Source organism: Nerophis lumbriciformis, linkage group LG14, assembly GCF_033978685.3.
Source record: "Nerophis lumbriciformis linkage group LG14, RoL_Nlum_v2.1, whole genome shotgun sequence".
NCBI classification, from domain to species: Eukaryota; Metazoa; Chordata; class Actinopteri; order Syngnathiformes; family Syngnathidae; genus Nerophis; species Nerophis lumbriciformis.
This window is the reverse complement of record NC_084561.2, coordinates 24,546,324-24,570,241: the sequence shown is the minus strand read 5'-3', so window position 1 is coordinate 24,570,241 and position 23,918 is coordinate 24,546,324. Positions and strand designations below refer to the sequence as shown.

At 38.4% G+C, this 23,918-nt stretch overlaps 1 protein-coding gene across 1 annotated transcript in view; it reads left to right on the top strand.

The window, feature by feature from the left end:
• Window positions 1–23,918, top strand: part of lepr (leptin receptor) — a 46,354-nt gene that overhangs the window by 5,665 nt on the left and 16,771 nt on the right. Inside the window, exons 4-15 of the mRNA XM_061975750.2 lie at window positions 4,080–4,304; window positions 9,699–9,828; window positions 10,548–10,732; window positions 10,817–10,962; window positions 13,845–13,986; window positions 19,641–19,801; window positions 19,891–19,996; window positions 20,168–20,267; window positions 21,211–21,425; window positions 22,305–22,459; window positions 22,960–23,113; window positions 23,223–23,305. Coding sequence (XP_061831734.2) covers window positions 4,080–4,304; window positions 9,699–9,828; window positions 10,548–10,732; window positions 10,817–10,962; window positions 13,845–13,986; window positions 19,641–19,801; window positions 19,891–19,996; window positions 20,168–20,267; window positions 21,211–21,425; window positions 22,305–22,459; window positions 22,960–23,113; window positions 23,223–23,305 — 1,802 coding nt within the window. The remainder of the gene's footprint in view (window positions 1–4,079; window positions 4,305–9,698; window positions 9,829–10,547; window positions 10,733–10,816; window positions 10,963–13,844; window positions 13,987–19,640; window positions 19,802–19,890; window positions 19,997–20,167; window positions 20,268–21,210; window positions 21,426–22,304; window positions 22,460–22,959; window positions 23,114–23,222; window positions 23,306–23,918) is intronic.

The window sequence follows — 23,918 nt, the reverse complement described above, 5'->3', positions numbered from 1 at the left end:
ATTCTAAGCATTTTCTCATGTGGGTTAAGCCTGGGAGATATATCGATTTTATCGATACATTCTTGTTTTTTGTTGCAGACGATGTAAAAAATCAAAAATAAATATTTTTCTTGTCTTGCCCCGGCATATTTTTTTGCCTTCATGAGCTTCCGTATCCCTCCCGCCCCCTTACTTCCTTAGCGAAGAGCCACAGGCCTAGCAAAACGTGGCTCATGCTAATGCTATCGAGAGCATTCAGAAAGCTGTTTGTTCCAAAGAAAAGAAAATTGTTGTCAAAAGTGACTGCACACTGCAAAGTTTATTTTAAAAAGGCAGCAGCACAACAAACGTATTCCAGCATCTGAAACAGCATCGAGCCGAGTGGGAGAAATGCAACTTTTTACAAGGCAAACAAGAGTGCAACAACAACTTCACCTATGAAGCAAATCACTGTGATGAAATCCGTTTTCACAAGGTACCATGTACAGTATGGAGAACAATACACCGTATTTTTAAAAATGATTCTTTACTATTGGGAGCATGGTGGAGGTCTGCACTCTTAGAGTACTTTTTTAGTTAGATATTAGACTCATTTGCTTTGTCACCTATAACATAAAGCCAAGATTGGATTGGTTTTATCATCAAAGTGGTCTTTAATTTTTCTCTATGGGGCTCTTGGTAGAAAACCTTGGAAACCCCCTTTCTATATACAACCCTTGGAAAGAATTATGGAATTACCAGTCTTGGAGAAGTTGTTTAATTGTGTTGAAAAGATAACAGACATGTCCAAAAACTATAGTCATTTTAAATGGTAACTTTCTGGCTATACGAAACACTAAAAGAGTGAAAAAATATGGGCTCACTCAATTCTGAGGAAATAAATGATGGAGTCATGAAAAACAAACAAAGAAACAAAAAAACTATACAACCCACCACTAGTGCTTTGTTGCACCACCTCTGGCTTTTTTAACAGCTTGTAGTCTGTTAGACATGGACTTAACAAGTGACAATCATCAATCTTCTTGCAACTTACTCTGATTGCTGTTCTCACATCAGCTTTGCAGTTTGGAGTCTTGTCATGGATCATTTTCTTTAAATTCCACCACAGATTTTCAGTTGGAATTAGATCCGGACTATTTGCAGGCCATGACATTGACAGTTTTTGCTCTGTGGCAAGATGCATTATATTCTTGAAAAATGATTTAATCATCCCCAAACATCCTTTCGATTTATGAAATAAGAAAAGTGTCCACATTGTCAATGTAAACTTGTGCATTTATTGAAGTTGTTACGACAGCTATCTCCCCAGTGCCATTACCTGACATGCAGCCCCATATCATCTTTCAGTAAGTGTCCATGCAATAAATTAGTCTGCTTTAAAAAAGCATGGAAACACCTTAATCTGATCGTGTTTGTTTTTTGAAAAGTCGGACTAACACCTGAATTATGCGATTGAAAACCAGATCTCTCATGTGGGTGTGTGCCACCGGAGGGGACCCTTCGTATCACGCATGCACCAGTCAATGCGCGGGGTATAACTCGGAAGCAGGTTCAATAAAAACATAAAAAACAACTGAAATGAAGAGGACTGTTTTTTTACTTCACAAATTAAAAGAACAAAACATTTTAAAGTGTATCAATGGAAAAAAGAAAGAAACTGAGATTTATTTAAAAAGGTAGCTAAGGAAATAGAGAATGCCGTCTTAACTCGGACTCCCGAATGAAATACAAATGAAGCAGGTATATTACAAGGCAAAGAATAAAGTGTACACAAACCTCTGGTATGCCAGCTGCACGGCGGCAGAGAGAAACGCACTTCAGAGGGTCATAAAAACTGCCATGAAGATCGCTGGCTCTTCTCTCCCCTCCCTGGATGAACTGTACAGTGCCAGGTGCCTCAAAAAGGCCCAAAACATCATAAGGGACGCATCTCACTCTGGACATAAACTTTTTGAACTGCTGCCCTCGGGCAGGAGATACAGGACAATAAAATGCCGGACAAACCGATTTAAGAACACTTTTTACCCTTGAGCAATAGTGTCGCTGAACACAAAACAATAATGACTGTGCATGTGAGCTGTGTGCTTGGTATTTTTATGTATTTTTATCTATTTATCTATGTTCTTATGTTTTTGTGTTGTTATGAATTTGCACTAAATTAGTTTTGCATACAATTTCGTTGTACAATGACAATAAATATATATTCTATTCTATTCTATTCTTCACGATGCATTTGTGCACTCCAAACTATTGAGCAATAACTCTGTCTTCCACACAAATGGCAGGCTAGGTCTTTTCCTCCGAATTTAAAACTCCCATCAATCTACACAGCCTTATGAGTGAACTTTGAAACGTTCAAAAGTTTTGTCTTCATGAAATTATTTTGAAACAACTCTACACCGCCGGTCTTTCTTTGCTACAGACCTGCATCCACGCCGTTACAGTGGTAGTAGCATCATGTTCGTAGCGCAATCCAAGATAATTTCTTGATGCTGTCTGTTATTTAACATCAGCATATCCATTAGAGACATAATATGCCTGGAGTAACATCATAGGTCAACCGTAAAAGCAATGTAATACATTTATCCATGCTAAAATGAAACATGTGCCCTCAGTGTACAGGAGGCTCATGGCGTATGACCAATAGTTGCTTTAGTGTGCATGGACACTGTGACTTCACATGAAGGTGTGAAAATACAAAAAACAGAACTATTTGAGAAATCAGGCTAATTTATTGCATGGGAATGTAGTGAATGACGTGGAAATTTGCACGTTTTTTTCTTCAGGCAGTCATCTTCATAAATCTCATTAGAACGGCACCAAACAAAAGTTCCATCATCATCATCTTGCCCAATGCAAATTCGTGATTCATCACTGAATATGACTTTCATCCAGTCATTCATAGTTTACAATTGATTTTTATTCTCCCATTGTAACCTTGATTTTTGTGTTTAGATGTTAATGGCGTTTTTTTTTTAACCTTTTCTGTATTTAAATCCCATTTACTTTAGGTGGTTTCTTACTGTTTGGTCACAGACAATGACTCCAGTTTCCGCCCATTTGTTCATTTGTTTTGCTGCAGATTTTCCATTTTCAAGACGTAGTGCTTTAAGTTTTCTATCTTAACACTTTAATGTTTCACTTGCTCTTTCAGTATGATTGCCTTGTACAACCTTTCCATGTTTTTTGTACTTTGTCCAGATTTTACACACAACTGACTGTGAATAATCAACATATTTTTTTAAATTTTGTGGTGATTTGAGAAGTTTGATAATCCTCTCCTTTGTTTCAATTGGTCTCTCATGGTGGTGATTCACGTCAATCCACCTGGTGCAACAGCTCTCCAAGGTGTGAAAACTCCTTTTAACTGCAGACTAATAAACAAATGTAATCTGTTACAGGTGTTATCTTTAGAAATTAAAATTTACAGAGCCATAACTTATTCCTAAGAAGTGAGTGATTCTATTTTTCCACTCTGCTGGATCTTAAAAGGAAACTTTTACTGACTACAACTAATTTTCTTGATTTCTTTTAGTATTTCTTGAAGCCAGAACGTTGCCATTTGAAAATACCTTATTTTTAAGTCATGTCTGTTTTCTGCTTTTTTTTCTACAAAATTAAACAACTGAATAAACATCCTTCTAGCCTGGTGAGTCCATATTTTTTGCCAGGGGTTGTAGTTAACGTTGGCTGTTCAGGTAACAGAATGTAGTATAAAGTCATGTAATAACCTAAAACACTGGACAATGCAATTCCTTTATTGACACACATGCAGTATTACAAGAGATTTCCCTAAGTGAGGTAACAATTAAATAGAAAACAACACCTGGATGTTTGTTGTCTCTTTGACAAGTTCGAAAAACATAAAACACGACTATCATTTGAAACAAAAGCCATTTAAATTCTAATACTGTATGTGAAATGTTCAATCCCATTTCACGACCTACTGGCGTTGTTTACTTTAATGCCATACTGATGCAGACATAAACCATTGTAGGAAAGCAACTCCGACTGACCAATTACTGTGAAAATGATTGCATGACAATTCTACCTGTCATGCAGTACAGCCATTGCTAATCTCTATGTTTCTATGTGACTAGGCACTTTGTGTTGGGAGCCTGAGGAAGGAGCAGGTTTCTCTGCTGGTGCTCTCGACTTGCCATGGCAGGACCAACTGTGCTGTGACTCAGCCTCAGCGCCAGAGGGGCAGGAGGACGGCACACCTGCACATGAGACAAACCGTTCTGTGTCAAACCTCCCACGACATCCTAACTGCTACTACAAAAGCACGGCTACAGGCTCAAGCCTACATAAGACCTCTGGAGGTAAATGTCTTTGTTGAAGATTAATCATATTATGAGTTTGCTACATATTCATCATTGTCATAATCTTTGTTGCAAGATTTGCTAAAGCTAATGACAAAATAATTAATATTGCTATTGTGGAGAATGCATATATGTTTAAGAGTTCTTTCTTTATTCATAGTCATGTTTAAATCAGCAAGTGTTTTTACTCTTTCTATTTTTTTATCTTATGTCCGCAAGTAAACTGTGTGCTTTACCTTGAAGACTTGGAATGTAGGAGTTGGAGTACTCCCTTTATATGTTATCTGTATTAGAACAATGAGGCTGTATTCCTTTCTGGGCAGGGGGGCTGTTTGCCTATTCAAGAAGTTGTCTCTTTTCGTTTGAATGCTAGACCATCCCGAGAAGCCGGTACGACTAAAGCTGTACTAAAACTTGATAATATTCCTATTCTGTCTTGATGGTCCTTCTTACTCTGCATCAGTGACGTGCGGTGAGGTTCATGGCTGGTGAGGCACTGATTTCATCACAGTCAGATTTACAAACATATGAACCCTAAAGAGTATCGTATTCACCATTTGATTGGCAGCAGTTAACGGGTTATGTTTAAAAGCTCATACCAGCATTCTTCCCTGCTTGGCACTCAGCATCAAGGGTTGGAATTGGGGGTTAAATCACCAAAAATTATTCCCGGGTGCGGCGCCGCTGCTGCCCACTGCTGCCCACTGCTCCCCTCACCTCCCAGGGGGTGATCAAGGGATGGGTCAAATGCAGAGGACACATTTCACCACACCTAGTGTGTGTGTGACAATCATTGGTACTTTAACTTAACTTTAACTTTACACATGCAAACTGTAGCACACAAAAAAGCACATTTAATAAAAAAACTTTATTATGGTCTTACCTTTACTTATAAGTGCGGGAACAGTGGTGTTTGTGTTGGAGGAGTTGTGAATGAATGAAATATGAAATCCGTGCTGCAGTCTGCAGGTGTACCTAATGTTGTGTCCCTGCAGTCGTTCACGGCTCCTCCAGCGCGAGTATTGTTGTTTTTGCACTTTTTGGCTTCTTGTTAAGTGACTTTTTTTGGGTGATTCGGTCTTGCACGTGAAGGGTTTGGGTGTGGGCTTTGGTTGGTGTGGCGCTCCCGTCGGGGGGTGCACTCTGCGGCGGCGGTGCATTAACCGGCACCAGGAGGCGGGATTACGCGAGCCTCACACAGTGCGTCTTCACAGCCGTTTTATGATTGCTCAGCACAAGAAATACGTTACACACATACAGTTGTTGACAAAATACACTGTACATTATATACCTCAGCTAACTAAACTATGGAAATGTATAATATAGTTCATATAGCAATACGGTCTCACTGCACAGCAGGCCAGCAGTTAGCCGAGTCCGCAATCCATGGTGAGGCACAACTGAGTGACGTGCCTCAACTGGCTGCTGATCACCGCACCGTCTCTTCTCAGTATTTGAATGGCAAATGTGAAAATTCAGCGATTTTGAATAAAAATAATCTAAAACTGGTGAAGTTAAATGGAAAATAACTTTATAGTATAATCACTGGATACATATAACAATTTAATAAATTTTTTTTCTTTTTACATTTTTTTTCTTTCCATGATGGAAAGAAGGTGAGGCGGGGCCTCACCTGCCTCCAGTGACCGCACGTCACTGCTCTGCATATATATCATCTGAAAGAATTTAGGATTGACCAGTGACTTTAATTCCATGGGAGGAAAGGCTGGTCAGACGCAACAGTTGCTAATGAGATTATGTTTTGTTCAAAACATAATCTTTCTACTTGACACAGTTTCAATATTTAGCATGGATACAGGTGGAAATCCAACATTTACTTTTTATACTTTTGCTAACTTGCAAAACATTTTTGGCTAACAGCTGGTAGTGCAGTGGTTCACATAGCAGGCTTTAGTTTAAATACCCCTTTGATGTGCTGCACAATCCAGTTCTTTCCATCTATCCATGGCCTGCCGCAAATACATTTAAGGAACATAGAAACATACCAATAGATTTGGCCCTACTGGTTACGAACTCTTTCTTAAACACATAATGGGACTGCCCGTGAAACTAGTTTGTCGTTACAACTCCGTAGAGTAGATGGTATCGTAACACTGCTTCTTAACTCACCTTACACGCACCTGGTCTGCCAGAGAATACGAGGATGTGGCAGGAGTTATCAGTGTTGCCAACTTAGAGTGTTTTGTTGCTGTAATTGGCAAGTATTCAGACCCAACGATGTTTTTTTTTTTCATAAAAAAAATCCAGCTACTTTTACTGGTCTATTGGACTCCTTTGGAGATTCTAATATGAAAGCATGTGTCGCTCTTTTCAACGAGCAGTGGGTTTCCCCATCTGACTTATCATGATTTTGCTCATTTGTTACACATGTCATGGCAATAACAAAAATGACTACTCCAGCTTCCTCCCACCTCCAAATACATGCACCTGGGGATAGGTTGATTGGCAACACTAAATTGGCCCTAGAGTGTGAATGTGAGTGTGAATGTTGTCTGTCTATCTGTGTTGGCCCTGTGATGAGGTGGTGACTTGTCCAGGGTGTACCCCGGCTTCAGCCCGAATGCAGCTGAGATAGGCTCCAGCACCCCCCGTGACCCCGAAAGAGACAAGCGGTAGAAAATGGATGGATGGATGGATGGACAACATGACATCATCATCGCAGTGCTGTGGAAAACACTGCGATCCCTTGTAATTAAATGTCAGTTAGTTGAGGTTGTAGTCTACTTTTCACTCATCTCTTGGTCTTGAAGTGACCCTGGACAGGATAAGAAGTGTAGGGAATTGATGGGTGGATGATATTTTCAGCATTTTCTTTGATTCCCTGCTGAATTATGCATTAGTCATGATGACAAATTCCAGCTTATAAGATCTGTTTGGCCTTAAGCTTGGTGCTAAATTTCAAAATGTACATGTAGACTTATTTGGGGTGTTTACTTTTGTTGCTGTATTGATTCATTCTTGTTGACCTATTCAGTAGAAGTCCAGCAACAGTCACTATCTAAAGGAACTGAGCTGTGACTGTAAAAAAAAAAGAAGCTGTGTGTGATGATGCAACTCCTGCTCATCACAGCAAACAGTGGAGACTTGGTGTGTCACAGCATCACGACTCAAGTCTACAGCACAATCAATTGTCTCTGACAACGATCACTCCCACAGTCTCATTACACTTCATTGGCTTTTCCTCCAGCGCTTCCTGCAGCCACAAATCGGTTGATCATAAGGTTGATCATAAGGCTGTGATCATGACCATGATCACATTCTGTAGCACTACTCAGGTTTTTGTGAGGGTAGAAATAAGTTGGTTACAAAGTGATTGTGTCATAAAAAAATGCTGTTGTCGTATAGAATACTGAACCTCTAGGAATATTTTATTTGGTTAGCTGCAGAACTCAAATCAATAATGAACTGCTAATCCCCCTGTAGCTTCTGGTCCAATCAAAGCTAATTAGTATAAGAAAATAAATGCTAGAATTGTGACTCAAGGCTGCCTTTTGACGTCACATCTCGCGTCAGATCAAGGACCACATCTTGTTTAAATGTTCAGAAGATTTGGTCAGTTCACTTTATCCTTCTCAGATGAATTGCAAGCAAACACACTTTCTTTTACAGGCTTAGTTGTGAATCTGAAGCAAGCACTAAACATTTAGATGAATATAAATGTAGTTGCATTTTGTATTAGAAAAGTATAGCTCTAAGGGTATCCCGATCCGATATTGATATCAGTCCGATAAATAAACAATAAATAAATACATCAATTTCCTCCAAAAAGCATACAAGGTTGGTCTTTTTTTTAATTTTAGTGAGGTAATTTACAAATTATTTACAAATTAAATTACAAATTATTTAATTTTTAATTTATAAATAATTTACAAATATTTACAAATAAATGTATAAATAACTAAATTTACAAATAAATGTATAAATAATTTACAAATGATTTACAAATTAAAAATTGGTACAAGCGGTAGAAAATGGATGGATGGATGACATTTACAAAAGGTAAACATGGTATAGGCTATGAGGAACTACACGACAGCTAAGCACACAATAGCACACCAGCTAGATGTATATAATAAGTGTCCTTAACTAAACCATATTGCAGTCAGAGTTTCAAATAATTATAGTTGCATATTACTTACCTTGTCTCCAATGCAGAAGCATATGTTCCTTCTTGACTGCACTTAAATGTAGAATATATGTATAATATAGTTATATTATTCACATGTGAATAATGTATAGTATTTATTGTCTATTGTGAGCGAACTGTGGTGCTGAATTTCCCCCAGGGTTCAATAAAGTACGTTCTATTCTAGTCTATTCTATTCTATATTAGAAAGTATCCAGTAACAAATCTGTCCGCATCATTTGATTTATTGCGACATGAGCTTAACTTCATCAATAATTGTGACCAGTACATGTCACCAAACCTAAACAAATACAGATGCATTTCATTTTAAAGACAACACAAGTCCATTCTAGACAGTTAATATTAAATAGGTTAGTGTTTGTTTGACAAATTTAACTTGATCAAACATTTCTAACATTCCACACTACAGAACGATAAAAGTATGCATGATTCCTGCTAATATCGTATCGGAATAATATCGGCCAATACTTAAAGCTCTAAAATTGGTATCGTATCGGAAATGAAAAAGTTGTATTGGGACACCTCTATAAATCACGTATTTAAAAATGACTTTATTCCCCAAAGCATTAAAACACTGAATATCTTCCATGTTTGTGTTTTGTTGCAGGACTTGGCTTTTCTCTCTGCACATTTACATTAATTGACCTTAGTTTTTGTGTGTAAAATGTTCATGTTGTTCCAACATGTTACTTCATGATATCTTAAAAAAAAAAAAAAGACCAATATGCAGCTGATATAGGCTCCAGCTCTCCCCGCAACCCCGAAAGGGACAAGCGGTAGAAAATAGATAGATGGATGAATGATGAGAGGCTGGCTTTGAATAAAAAGGCAGCATTGAATGTATTAATGAAGGAAAATTTTTGAAATAACTATAAAATGATCCCCAAGGCGACCTATTTATCTTGGTACAGTGGAACCTAGATTTATGAACCCATCTTTTTGCTAACTTTTCGGTTTACAAACTTTTGGATCGCGCTGCTTTACGCTTAGCGCTGCTTTACGGTTTACGAATCATGTTCAAGAGCAAATTAGGTTACACTGTATTCTCCCATTAATAATTTCCCAATGACATCACAAGTATTATTATTGCACTCAATTTTGGAATTTCCTATCTAATTCTGAACAGCTTTGAACTTCAAGCTATACATTTTTTTTCAGAAATTTGAACAAGATGTAACACTTAATTGCTGGTGTTTCAATCTTATGAGAATTATATTTCTTTACAGGCACTTGTTTGAACATGCGGTGCAGGATTGATGAAAACTGGGAAACTTTGACTTGTGATCTTGGGTCTTCCAGAACACTATCAGGCACGTTGAACGCTGCTCCTGTGGCAGTTAGCCTGCAGCGCTTTTTGTGAGTATGCTATTGTTGTTTCATTATTATCCGGTGTGTGTGTGCATGCATTGCTAATATAAGCCATGTATCTTACCATGGAGCAGTAGAATTGAGGACACTTCAGATCGCACAGGCTCTAGGCTATTTACTGTGGGTGGGATTAAGAGACCAATTTAAAACTGATTTTAGTTGTTTGATTGTGCCTGTTGACCGTTCTGTTGTCACATAGCCTCATGTAATATTGTAATGGTATTTTATTACAGGTGCATCTGAATGTAACGGATGTTTTTAGTATTTAGCACCTCTTTTATGTAATTCTTTTTTTTTTATACCTGTGACTTTTCCGCAAAAACCTACTCAGTGGCCTAGTGGTTAGAGTGCCCGCCCTGAGATCGGTAGGTTGTGAGTTAAAAGCCCGGCCGAGTCATACCAAAGACTATAAAAATGGGACCCATTACCTCCCTGCTTGGCACTCAGCATCAAGGGTTGGAATTGGGGGTTAAAACACCAAAAATGATTCCCGGGCGCGGCACCGCTGCTGCCCACTGCTCCCCTAACCTCCCAGGAGGTGAACAAGGGGATGGGTCAAATGCAGAGGACAAATTTCACCACATCTAGTGTGTGTGACAATCATTGGTACTTTAACTTTAACTTTAACTTAAAAAACATATTTTTATGTGACTTCAATTTTAAAATAAGCCACCAAAAAAACTAATTATATTTTCTCAAATTTCCAGGTTTCAAGAAAATGATAATGTAGTCAACAGGACCATGGAATCTTTTACACCCGTTGTCTGTGAAGCAAAGGATTCCTGCATGTGTTCAATTCCACTTGATACCACAAGTTTTGTTACTATGGTAACTGTCAACATCCCTGGCTCTGAAGCTAAACCAGTTTTTCTCAATGCACCAGCTCGACCTGGTAAGAAAGAACTATATGTTTCAATGTTTATGTCCAAGTGCTTGTTTTTTTATTTTTTTATAATAATAATATTTGATCCAACAGTGAAACCCAGGCCTCCTGTAAACCTCTCACATTTCCACACCATCGAGCCAAACCTGATTTTACAGTGGGACGAACCAACAGATTATAGTTCTGGCCCTTTAAGATATGAGGTCCGGTACTCAAACGTCACCAACCCGTCATGGCAGGTGAATACCAGGCTGTAGTACACCATGTTACACATTATACTGTCACTTTACTGAATCTGTACTAATCTCTCTTTTCTACTACATAGCACCTAATCAGTTTAACACAGCTCCTACCAGCAAAAGCAAATACTTCCAAATGTTAGGCAGTACTATTTCTGGTTGCATGCATGTCGAATTGATGTCCTTTTTGGGTGGACAGATTAGTCATTTCTATGTCACTATAGCTCAGCAAATCCTTATGCCAAGAAGTAAGACCCTCATCACTTTGTTGTTTGGTTTTAGCACATCTTGACTGATGTGTTTATTAGTGCAGCATGGTTTAACTAATAAGGCATACTATTTTGAAGTGAAAAATAAACTCTCCCAAAGCAAGGTGAGCCAATATTGTTCAGTGGAAAAGTGGCCCAGGGGGCTCTCGAATGTGTCATATTAACCAGCAGAGTGACAGTCTGGAGCTTCTTTTACCCTTTTTTTGTATTACTAGTTGAGGGACTGATAATGTAGTGGCGCACTACTCGTGCAGGCAGCGTGGGTCCTGTTCCCACGCAGTATTTCTGTGAACAGTTGTCTGCACTCTCTCTGCCCAATGATTAACTGGCAACCAGTCCAGCATGTGGTCATCTTTTTGCTCATAGTTAGCTGGCATAGGCTCCAGATAAGCAGCAGAAACGTGTTTGATAGATGTTTCAATTACCACTAATATCACACTATAGTAGTACCTCAACTCAGCTTAATTGATTCTTAGACAGAGCTCGTAATTCAAAAAGCTTGTATCTTAAATCAGTTAAATTAATTGAAAATTAATTGAAATCAATTTACGGTAATTAGTGCTTGCCCCTCCAAAACAATTTTAACATGTAATATGCCTTTTAAAAAGAATAAACAACTTTTAGATAAGGAATATTGTATAAAAACAATTCAATAGATTGTAGTACTAACAACGGCAGTAGTTTTATGAAGTAATTAAATAATAAAGTACAGCTTTTACCTTGGAGAGTGGACTTCTACTGTGTCTCCTTTTGTCAAATACATCATCAGCACCCTCTCTATATTTTCATGGATAAATGTCTGCAATTTACATTTTGTTTTAACATTTTTGGCTGCGTTAGACTCATTCTGCTTCAATATGATGCAGACCAGCAGTGATACGCTGGAACTGCTTTGTCAAGTTGGCGACACGCTCGGTCATATTTTTGATTATTACTTTTTTTAAGTCCATGACAATCAGCTGACTTTTCTTCTCAGCTCTGTCCTTCACAATCACTTTCTTCCTTCCAACGGTTGGAAAAACTTAGTTATATCGATCTCCAGTGATAAGCTAATACTAGCAAGTAAGACCGGATGTTGTGGGCGAATCTAACAGGGTTAATTTTAAAATTAGGTGAGCCAACTAATGGTAGAAATACTTGTAACTCAAATTTCTGCAGAGTGATAGCTCTTCTCTCAAAACAAAAGTTAGGGCAATTTTAATTTGAACTACCACTGTAATACTATTTACGTTGTGACCAATGGCATGCAGCTGAGATGTTGGCTATTATAGTTTTACAGATATGTACCGTATTTACCGGGCCATAGAGCACACCGGTATTTCAGCCGTACCCACCAAATATTAGAAGGAAAAAAACATTTTTTACATATATTAGCTGCACTGGACTATAGGCTGCAGATTTTGACCGGTACAAAATATTTTTTAAATGTTTATTTACAAACAGTGCCTGTCACAAGGCAGTAAAACAGTCCATCAAACAAAACGGAAGTCATCGTCATGGACCCACTAGCTGCAAAAGCTAACTTTTTAATCAGCTAGACAGACTCAACTCTACAGTGACGTTTTGGTGAATTTACAAAACTGAAACCATACAAAAAGAATACCATTGTAAGTTAATAATACTGACACAGACACTTCTAAACGTGTTAGCATATTCGCTAATGCTAACGGCGCTAGCTTGATTACATTACGATAGCACGTACTAATATGCATGAAAACACTCCTACAGACATCACACAAGGGACGATTTAGTAAATGTGAATTATTCTAGTTATATTGTAAAATGTACAAGCATTACTCAGCGTGGTGAATGAAGAATCCTTTCGAGCAGAAACGCAATGCATGGTTTTACTTTCGGTTTAAGGCATGAAACAGGAAGTACATTTTCAACCTGCAGAACCTGCATTGAGCAAACTCGTCCAAAAGATGGCGCCATACTGTAGCACAGACAGTAACACATGTTTTCAGTGTGTCTCTGTCAGTGTAATATGAAAACCATTTTTCTGAATACAAAACATGGCAGCTAGCGAGGAAAAATCCATAAATTAGCCGCACCACTTGACAAGCCGCAGGGTTCGAAGCATTAGAAAAAAATTAGCGTCTTATAGTCCCGAAAATACAATATATGTTTTAAAGAATATTCATGAGCCCCCCCCCCCCACACCCTACAATTTTTCTGTAGTCAGGCCTCAGTCGGAAAAGTTTATTAAACAAACAGAACTTCCTTTAGGTGCAATTGAACTAAGGATGAAGTGACGCACAAGTTACATGTTATTAATGAAACAGGTCAACAGGTCGTCCCCTTTCAGTGTTTGCCTTTCATTGCTGTTTATTTATACAGTCTTACTGGCTGACAGGCAGTCTGGGCTCAAGCAGCCTCAGTATGTGTGTTTAGCATTCAGCATTGCACACCTACTGTTGTGCAAACATGCAGGAGGGAGGCTTGAAGGCCAATCAGTAGCATGTTTTTTTTTTAGTTTTCCTCATCTGCATTTTTTAATCTTTGAAAGTACATTCACTCATAAAAAATGGTCGTATAAATGCATATATGGAAATTTATTTTTTACATCTAATACAATGTGGCTATTTACTGACCCGTCTGTCCTGCCTGCAGGTGGTTTCTACAGGCCAGGATCGCAAGCTGATTCTGGATCTGAAGCCCAAAGTCAACTACATTATGCAAATTCACTGCTCGGCCCTGCATGACCCTCCCCTGTGGAGCAACTGGAGTGAACCGTACAACATCTACCTTGATAGTAAGGAACACTTCCTGGTTTTTGATCATTATTTTCTTTCCTCAGACATCAAGGCTGTTGCAGATATACAGTCGCAATCAAAAGTTTACATACGCTTGTAAAGAACATAATGTCATGGCTGTCTTGAGTTTCCAATACTTTCTACAACTCTTATTTTTTGTGATAGAGTGATTGGAGCACATACTTGTTTGTCACAAAAAACATTCATGAAGTTTGGTTCTTTTATGAATTTATTATGGGTCTACTGAAAATGTGACCAAATCTGCTGGGTCAAAAGTATACATACAGCAATGTTAATATTTGGTTACATGTCCCTTGGCAAGTTTCTCTGCAATAAGGTACTTTTGGTAGCCATCCACAAGCTTCTGGCAAGCTTCTGGTTGAATTTCTGACCACTCCTCTTGACAAAATTGGTGCAATTCAGCTAAATGTGTTGGTTTTCTGACATGGACTTGTTTCTTCAGCATTGTCCACTCGTTTAAGTCAGGACTTTGGGAAGGCCATTCTAAAACCTTAATTCTAGCCTGATTTAGCCATTCCTTTACCACTTTTGACGTGTGTTTGCGGTCATTGTCCTGTTGGAACACCTAACTGCGCCCAAGACCCAACCTCTGGGCTGATGATTTTAGGTTGTCCTGAAGAATTTGGAGGTAATCCTCCTTTTTCATTGTCCCATTTAAAGCACCAGTTCCATTGGCAGCAAAACAGGCCCAGAGCATAATACTACCACCACCATGCTTGACGATGGGAATGGTGTTCCTGGGATTAAAGGGGCATGGTGTTCCTGGGATTAAAGGGGCATGGTGTTCCTGGGATTAAGGGCCTCACCTTTTCTCCTCCAAGCATATTGCTGTGTATTGTGTCCAAACATCTCAATTTTTGTTTCGTCTGACATCACATGGACAAAGATAAAAGTTAAAAAGTTAAAGTACCAATGATTGTCACACACACACTAGGTGTGGCGAAATTATTCTCTGCATTTGACCCATCACCCTTGATCACCCCCTGGGAGGTGAGGGGAGCAGTGGGCAGCAGCGGTGGCTGCGCCCGGGAATCATTTTGGTGATAAGTAAGACCTTCTGGAGGAAAGTTCTGTGGTCAGATGAAACAAAAATTGAGCTGTTAGGCCACAATACCCAGTAAAATGTTTGGAGGAGAAAAGGTGAGGCCTTTAATCCCAGGCACACCATTCCCACCGTCAAGCATGGTGGTGGTGGTAGTATTATGTTCTGGGCCTGTTTTGCTCTCAATGGAGCTGGTGTTTTAAATGGGACAATGAAAAAGGAGGATTACCTCCAAATTCTTCAGGACAACCTAAAATCACTTGGGCGCAGTTGGGTGTTCCAACAGGATAATGACCCCAAAAACATGTCAAAAGTGGTAAAGGAATGGCTAAATCAGGCTAGAATGAAGGTTTTAGAATGGCCTTCCCAAAGTCCTGACTTAAATGTGTGGACAATGCTGAAGAAACAAGTCCATGTCAGAAAACCAACACATTTATTTGAACTGCACTAATTTTGTCAAGAAGAGTGGTCAAAAATTCAACCGAAGCTTGTGGGTGGCTACCAAAAGCGCCTTATTGCAGTGAAACTTGCCAAGGGGCATGTAACCAAATATTAACATTGCTGTATGTATACTTTCGACCCAGCAGATTTGGTCACATTTTCAGTAAACCCATTATAAATTCATAAAATAACCAAACTTCATGAAGGTTTTTTGTCACCAACAAGTATGTGCTCCAATCACTCTAAAAAAATAAAAGTTGTAGAAATTATTGGAAACTCAAGACAGCCATGACATTATGTTCTTTACAAGTGTATGTAAACTTTTGATCGCGACTGTATGGACCATATATCATTAGCATGTGTTAGGTTGATTAACAGCTTGTATTTCTTCATTCAGTGCTTTAATTAGATAAGCTACTGCATGTGTAGATTAAAGATATATGTGTTTAATTCCTACTTTGCAAATCTTCTAAACCACGGGTTTCTAAAGTGGGTGCTGGGGACCATTTTCAGGTCGGTGATAGTTTTTAGTGGCCCTCGACTTGCGAAAATTATATGTATTTTTTTTATTAATGATTTATATTAGTTATAACACTAACAAATATGTGTCACCTACAACACAAAAGCTAAGAACACAATGTTTGTTTCATTTTTCAGTTGTGGCCCTCGGTGGAAAAAGTTTGGAAACCCTGTTCTAAACCATCTTCCAGTGACAATAATACAATTTATGTTCAACTTTCTTTGTCGTAATTGAGATTTTAAAGTAGAAGTTAGGGCTATTACTATACACTCCCATAACCCAAATAATCTGTTCCGAAAGACTTTGTCCTTTGATTTGTGTGAATTTCAAGTAAATGTACCATATGTAGTAAATAAAACGTAAACGCTGTATGGGTGATTTTAAAAAGTAAGTCATACCAATAGTAAGACAAAAGTAATAACAAAATGTAAAGACTCATTATATTCAGACATTGATCCGTAAATAACCAAGTTTTTATCGAAATGATCATATGACAGTTATGAGTGGAAATGTACCATAATTAAAAATCAAGTTAAATCTTGTCAATTTTTTTTATATAGCACCAATTCACAACAGACTATCTAAAGGACAGGTCTAGAACCACACTCCTCATACATTTAGTGAAAATCAAGTGAACCTTTCATTAACAAAGCACTTGGCATTGAGGAAAGCAAAAACCTCAAAAACAAGATTTCAGTCAGTTTCAGACTTGTCATATTTGCCTTTTTCTTTTGTACCTCCTATGCCGACACAAAGATGCATCCCTTGAATAGGGGAATCAATTCCTGACGTTACATTAATCCAATGACCTCAATTATTCTCCAGGTATATTAATGTCAGTGTCCAAACATTAAAACTGTAGCTCATTAGCATTAGCCTTTAATGAAGCTCCCCTCCTATTATAAACAACATCAACAACAGCCTGAGTCATAGAGAACATGAAGCTACAATTTGACATAATAAACAGAAACGTAGTGTATAAAATAAATACATGACCCTTCGAAACACCATCAGACTAAAATGTAACTGTTAGTTCAGCTGCTGCAATTATGAACATATTTGCATGTTCATTGGCTTTTAGCCACACTGTTTCAGTCAAAATATAGAAAATGGTAAATATAAGCTAACTATTGTTTTGCATAGTTTTTACTGCCTTTTCCTCCCAGTTTACGACATTTACAACTACATAGTGACTCAGACCTGTGTTTGCTACTTTTGGAGAGCACTCTCTGTTCCAAACCAAATTAATTGGCACAAACACTTTGCAATCAGGGCTGCTTGGTGTAACACGTGGTTAGTACATCCGCCGCACAGTAAGGTGGTTCTGCTTGGACCTATCTGTGTTAAATACATGTGCATGTTCTCTCTGTGCTTGCGGGTGTTTACTCTATGTACCAAAACATGCATGTTAGGGTATTTGAAGGCTCTAAATTACCCATAGGTGTCCATGTAAACCAGGGGTGTGAAACCCGTTTTCATTGAGGGCCACGTCATAGTTATTATGGCTGCCTTTAGAGTGCCACTTATAACAGTGACTGATATATGAATATAAATGTAAAGAATAGCCTCATGATATTATTAGACAATTGCCTTTGCATTTAAAAATAAAAAATCTTTAGATTTTTCGGAAATAAATTGGCAGCTTAGTAGCCAGAATTTTACCGGAACATTTACGGGGGATTTTTACAGCATCTTACTGTAAATAGAAAAGCAATACAACTGTTTTTTTACATTACAATTCTGGCAAATGAGCTACAAGTTTCTTACCATAGACCCTACGATTGTTGTTTTTGCGGTGTAGTACTGTAAACGAAAGAACGTTACCACAGTTTTACTGTAAAATTCTGGCAACTGAGCTGCCAATATTTTTACAGTGTACAATTTAGGGCTGCACGAGATTGAGGAAAAAAATAATTGTAGTTTTTCTTTCCAAAATTGCGATTGAGATTCCATTTGGGATTTTTTTCTTTTTCTTCATATTCATGCATAAAACTGCGAAAATAACAAGAAAAATATGTTGCTTTAAGACTGTCAATTAACACACGATTGTCTCAAGGTGCCACACATTAGAACAATAAGCAATTATTTACTTGATTTTATGCAAACAGACTCAGAGCTTGGGTCTCCATCATGCTCTTAAACTGAAGAAATAATGGAAAAAAAAAACAGTACAGTGTTGTTTAATGTAATGTAATCACACTGTGGACTGGACTCTTACTGTTATGCTGGATCCACTATGGACTGGACTCTCACAATATTATGTTAGACCCACTCGACATCCATTGCATTCGGTCTCCCTAGAGGGGGGGGGGTTACCCACATATGCGGTCCTCTCCAAGGTTTCTCATAGTCATTCACATCGACGTCCCACTGGGGTGAGTTTTTCCTTGCCCTTATGTGGGCTATACCGAGGATGTCGTTGTGGCTTGTGCAGCCCTTTGAGACACTTGTGATTTAGGGCTATATAAATAAACATTGATTGATTGATTGATTGAATAATGCTAGTAACTATTTAGAATTATTTTAACTTTTATTTCTCATTACTGTATAACTGATTACCATTTTACTGTGATTGGAAGGTAAATAAAATTGTTATCCTTAAAAAAATAGAATGGACTTATTTATGTAAGCAAAAATTGTACTTAAATAAACAAAAGTGCATTATTTTCCTAGTTGGAAAAACAACATCCGGTTGCCTTTTTTGTTGCCATGACAACATTCTTGCTCATTTTTCCGTGTTGATGGGCTCATATTGCCTATTTCATTTGAAGGTGAGCTATTACCACAATGCGACATTTGGCTTTGTAATCATAATTTTTTCCTCCAAATTTTTGTTACTCTGCGGAACTTTTCACTAGCGAGTTGCGAGGCTCTCTGTGTGTGTAATGCTGGTGGCCTTGCTCTCCACCCACCAATACAGATTGTGGATGACTGAAAAGAGGGTTCACTGCATTCAGTTAATTCCACTGTTGAATAAACGTGCTCAGGTGCTGAGAGCGATGCTAAGAGTTAGACCTCTTTCCCCGTGTTTGAAGCAAGAGATGTTAAAATGGGAGGCTCAACAATTTTGATTGGGAAACATGTCTGGCTCTCAAATGCTGGTGACGATGGAGGAAAAAAAAAACCTTCAGCCTATTGCGGTTGCGTTATTGCACTAATTAAAATCTTAATGCAGATTCAATGTTGATTAATTGTGCAGCCAATTTGATAGATAACTTGCTCTAAAATCATAAATCAAGCAGATACTTAAGTATTCATTTTTATTTTAACTGTTTGGAATGTATGATATGTTGCATTATTGGATAATATTAAAGTTCGAAATACACGCAAATTACTGTTGGGGGACTCTTTCTGTCAAAAGGGAAATAACAAATACATTTAGTCATAATACATCAAGTACTTTATTAACGCATGTTATTTCCAGGCTTTTTCGGGTCATATAAAATAATGTAGTGAGCCAGATTTGGCCCCTGGGCCTTGCAGTTGATACCTGTGATGAAACTGTTGTCATATGTGATTGTCTGATGGCCAAGCCAGGGTGTTCCTCCTTGTCAAAATCAGCTGTAAAAATCTCCAATTTAAAACTAGATTTTTCACGAAAATAACAATATTTGTGGGTGTGTTTTCAGCGGTGAGCTACATCCCTGAAAAAGTTGTGGCCCGCCCAGGAGAGAACGTAAGCATTCATTGCGTGTTCAACGATCACAGCATCAACGCCAGCTCTGCCATGTGGATGCTGAACTTCCAACAGCCTCTCCTTCCCAGCCAGTACCACCCAGTTAATCAATGGGTATGAGAACACATGTGTCTTTGCACAATCTTGGTCCAGTGCCAAAAGGTTGTCCTTATAAACTAGCCTTTTTCATGTTGTTTAACTAGGTCAGCCAAATCACCGTTCGTCTGTCAGACTCTGGCTTGTATGACTTGCTTCAGTGTACCGCTACAAAGGAATGGACCATCCCTTACAGCCTGATCTACGTAGAAGGTGACCTACATTAGATAGGGTTAACCAACTAGAATTGTTACATGTGCCACTTTAATCTTGTGTTTTAAGACTGTTTCTTCCGTTGTCCTGCTGCTGACAAAGGCAGGAAGTCGTGTTATGTGAGAGGCCAACAATTTTCCCTTATCCTAATGTACCACTGTCTTTTTGCAGGAGCTTCTATTGACATCAGCTGTGAAACAAGTGGTGATATTGACGCGATGGACTGTAGCTGGAAAAACACACTATGGATCAAACCCACATTCCAATCCAGGTAGATCCAGATTTCTATTCAGTGGCTATTGCCTTTAGAACAGGGGTCTTCAACATTGGCCAGACCAAGGACCCCCAAACTGATGGAGCGGGGACTGATCATACAATACTAAGATATTCAAATAATAGCAATAATGCCGCTAAAAGCTAACTGACAAATGGCACGCTAATCACTAGCTGCTAACTGGCTCGCTAATCGTTAGCTGGCAACTACAGCGCTAATTGGTAGCTGGAAACTAGAGTGCTAATCGGTAGCTATCTTAAATGTTAAAATGAATACCATAATATATTTGTTTTATGTTTTTATTTTAAAACGGCAAGGTATAGCGAGTAGGGTGTCCATGCCAATGCCATTTATAAACAACACTACAGTGTGTTGGATTAATGTTAATGTGTATTTGAAAAATAGAAACAAATTATACATACAAAAAAGTCCAATCAACTAAATATTTTACGACCTCTCTGCAGTGACTCCCCCCTGTCACCAATCCCTGTTGAAGAACTTTGCTTTAGAATACGTCACATGTCTTTGTTGTTGACTGCTCAAGTTCTGTGGAACTTCATGAACACATTGTACCGAATAACACAAAGCTTTTCAGGCACTCCCTGGAAATACTAACTCCCAATCCAGCATAGCAAGAGGATGACAGGAAGTTGCACAATGGCCTTTCTGACCCCAAAGTATAAATCTATACACAGCAGTGACAAGCCAAGCGTGACAGTTAGCCTTCTTGTTGAAACATGTTTTATTTCTTTTTTGCAGCATTGGTTTTGTCACATTGAGCAATTTCTTTTAAATAAAAATACAATTCTCCAAAATATACTTAAGTTTAGCATACAACCACATACTTATGTACAAGAAGATTATGAAGTTTCAAAACACAAATTGAGTAGTGAAGTCGGGTGAGAGCTATCCCAAAATTGTCCACCATCTTCCACTATAGATGGGCTGACCTTCCATGTGACATGATGGAGGAGAAAGAGAGAAACGGTGAGCGGGTTGGAGAGATGGGGCCTAAATGTCTGCCAGTCCGATCTAAACCACAAGCCTGCTCCATCCAGCCTATACGAATGACCTGCTACAAGCTGTGGCTGGAGGTGCAGTCCCATCAGGGTCCTATCAGGTCCAAACCCATCTACATATCACCTATAGATCACGGTAAGCAATTAGTTTGAAACATTCCAATCTTTTAAAAAAAAACATTGTCATCACAAATGTTTCATTGTAAACCAGTAGAGGGGTCAGAGATCCAATGTATGCAAATACATGCATCATAATTTGTAATAAAAAACAAAAAGGACAGTCAAAGCACTGCGGGCAAGACACTTAAGAGTTATTTTTAGCAGACTTTTGAGGCGTTAAATCAGTCGGATAAGTAAGGGAGGTGTTAATCCTGTTTGGCCTGCCATCTAAAGTGTGCTTTGAGTGAAACCATCCGATCTGTCCCGTGTTTTATTCTTTGAGGTAGAAAAAGTGGCAAATTAGAGCTTTGGTTTGTTCTTCAGTCGAGACTGAATTTCTTTCATGTGTTTCTTTTATTAACTTCGGGAGGGTCACATTTAGGTATGGGTACCGATTTCGGTACTTTCATAGGCACTAACTGAAATACGTCGGTACTTCCAGGTTTTGATTGACGTAAAATCAAATGGTGCCGTATTGCATTGCTACCTTTGTTACACGTGACGTCGCATCAAATTGCAGATTCGGCCGACTTAAACAGTTGTTAGGCAACCAAGTGTTTATCACATTCTACTTTGTGAAGATACATCGCTATTAGTTGTGCTCTTTAAAAAACAAAAGTCAATGCCATAGATTTGACTGATCTTCGACCTCGGGCAAAACCTCAAATTTAACTATGAAAATCATTCATCAAAGACAGCTCTAGAAAAAAACAAACCTGATTACCAATGTAGATATTTAAATAATACCAATATGCAACACCTGTCATGTAGGATCCTTCTTCCTGTTATGCTAAATGAACCACTGATGTTTTGTGTTACAACTCACACATTCTGAACCTTCATTGTCGATTTGCAGTCAAGCCTCACTCACCGACTAATGTGAAGGCTGTGACTCTGAGAAGTGGGGTCCTGAGGATCACATGGGAGCGTCCATCTTTGCCTGTGCAGGAGCTGGAGTATCAGTTTCGTCTCCGCTCACCATCTACCATCACAGCTCAGCAAGAATGGAAGGTAAGCTATTCTCCGTGAACTTAAAATGGCAGAAAGGGTTTGATTACACAAATGTTTCTCTGCAAAATATTTTTTAGAGACACTGATAACAAAATATTCATGCAGTCGATCGTAGATGTTTGCTGAATTGAGGTCTCATGAGTTGTTCTGGCGTTGCCTTCGTCAGCGGCTGTTCAAACTTCTATTTTTCCCCCAAGTGTATGTCGGTTTACAAATTGATGATCATTTTAATTTGTAGTATTATTGCTCCAGAGCTCCCTTGACAGAAGATAAGCTAAAGACAAACATGCATTTTTAGTTACGTACATCGAATAAAAAGGCATATTTTTCACTAATAGTCCACTATCTAATGGATAAATATTGGATGTTTTGATATTTATTTGCTACTAAACAAGAAAAAATGTCTCCTATCAATGGACTTTTTGTCTACATTCACACATGATGACGACTTGTGTTGTGGTCTTTTCCTTTGGTTTAATCTAAACTCTCGCTAAATGCAGGTGTATAATCGAGTGCGGGTGCCGTGGGCAGAGGTTTCGGTTCAGGATATGTGCCGTGTCTCTGTGGTTCAGGTGCGGTGCATGCCCACCAACCGCACCGGCTACTGGAGTGACTGGAGCGACTCTGTCTTTTCTGTACCCCAAAACAGTAGAGGTAAGACATCATTATTATTATTATTATTATTATTATTGTTATTGTTATTATTAACATCCTTTGTAAGAGTCATCACTTTGACCTCGGACTTGTGGTGTCTCCCCCGTAGCTCCTGAACATGGGCCTGATTTTTGGAGAATTCTTCAAGATGATCCGCTCTCAAACCGGACAAATGTTACTCTGCTGCTTAAGGTATAAAGCACAAGATAAACATTTAGGACCTGACCTACTCAGATCCAAATACCACGCGCGTTTGCAAACTATAAGATTGTGTGTACTATTGTGAGTGATGTACCAAGACTGCAGATGCAATTGATAACTGGTGTACACCGCCTTAATTAATTTGGTTTTTTGCGTGTACACTAATGTCCCTTTACAATCATGTTACTGTGCTCTCCAACCTGTGTGCAATTTTGTTGAATGAGCAGCACACATCTATAGTCTACAACACATTTTCTGCCAAATGAAATCGCAATCAAGACAACAGAAACCATTTTTTTCTCACTGACGTGCACTCTGCAGGCAATCGGTGGACCAACACAACAGAAGCGCATTCATGCGTCTGGAATTATCCAACCAATGCATATTGTGAGACATTTTTTAATGTAGGAGATGTATTATAATATATATATATATATATATATATATATATATATATATATATATATATACACACAGTGTTGGATTAGTTACTGAAAACCAGTAACTAGTTACAGTTACTAGTTACTTTATTTCAAAAGTAACTCAGTTACTAACTCAGTTACTTACACCAAAAAGTAATGCGTTACTGTGAAAAGTAACTATT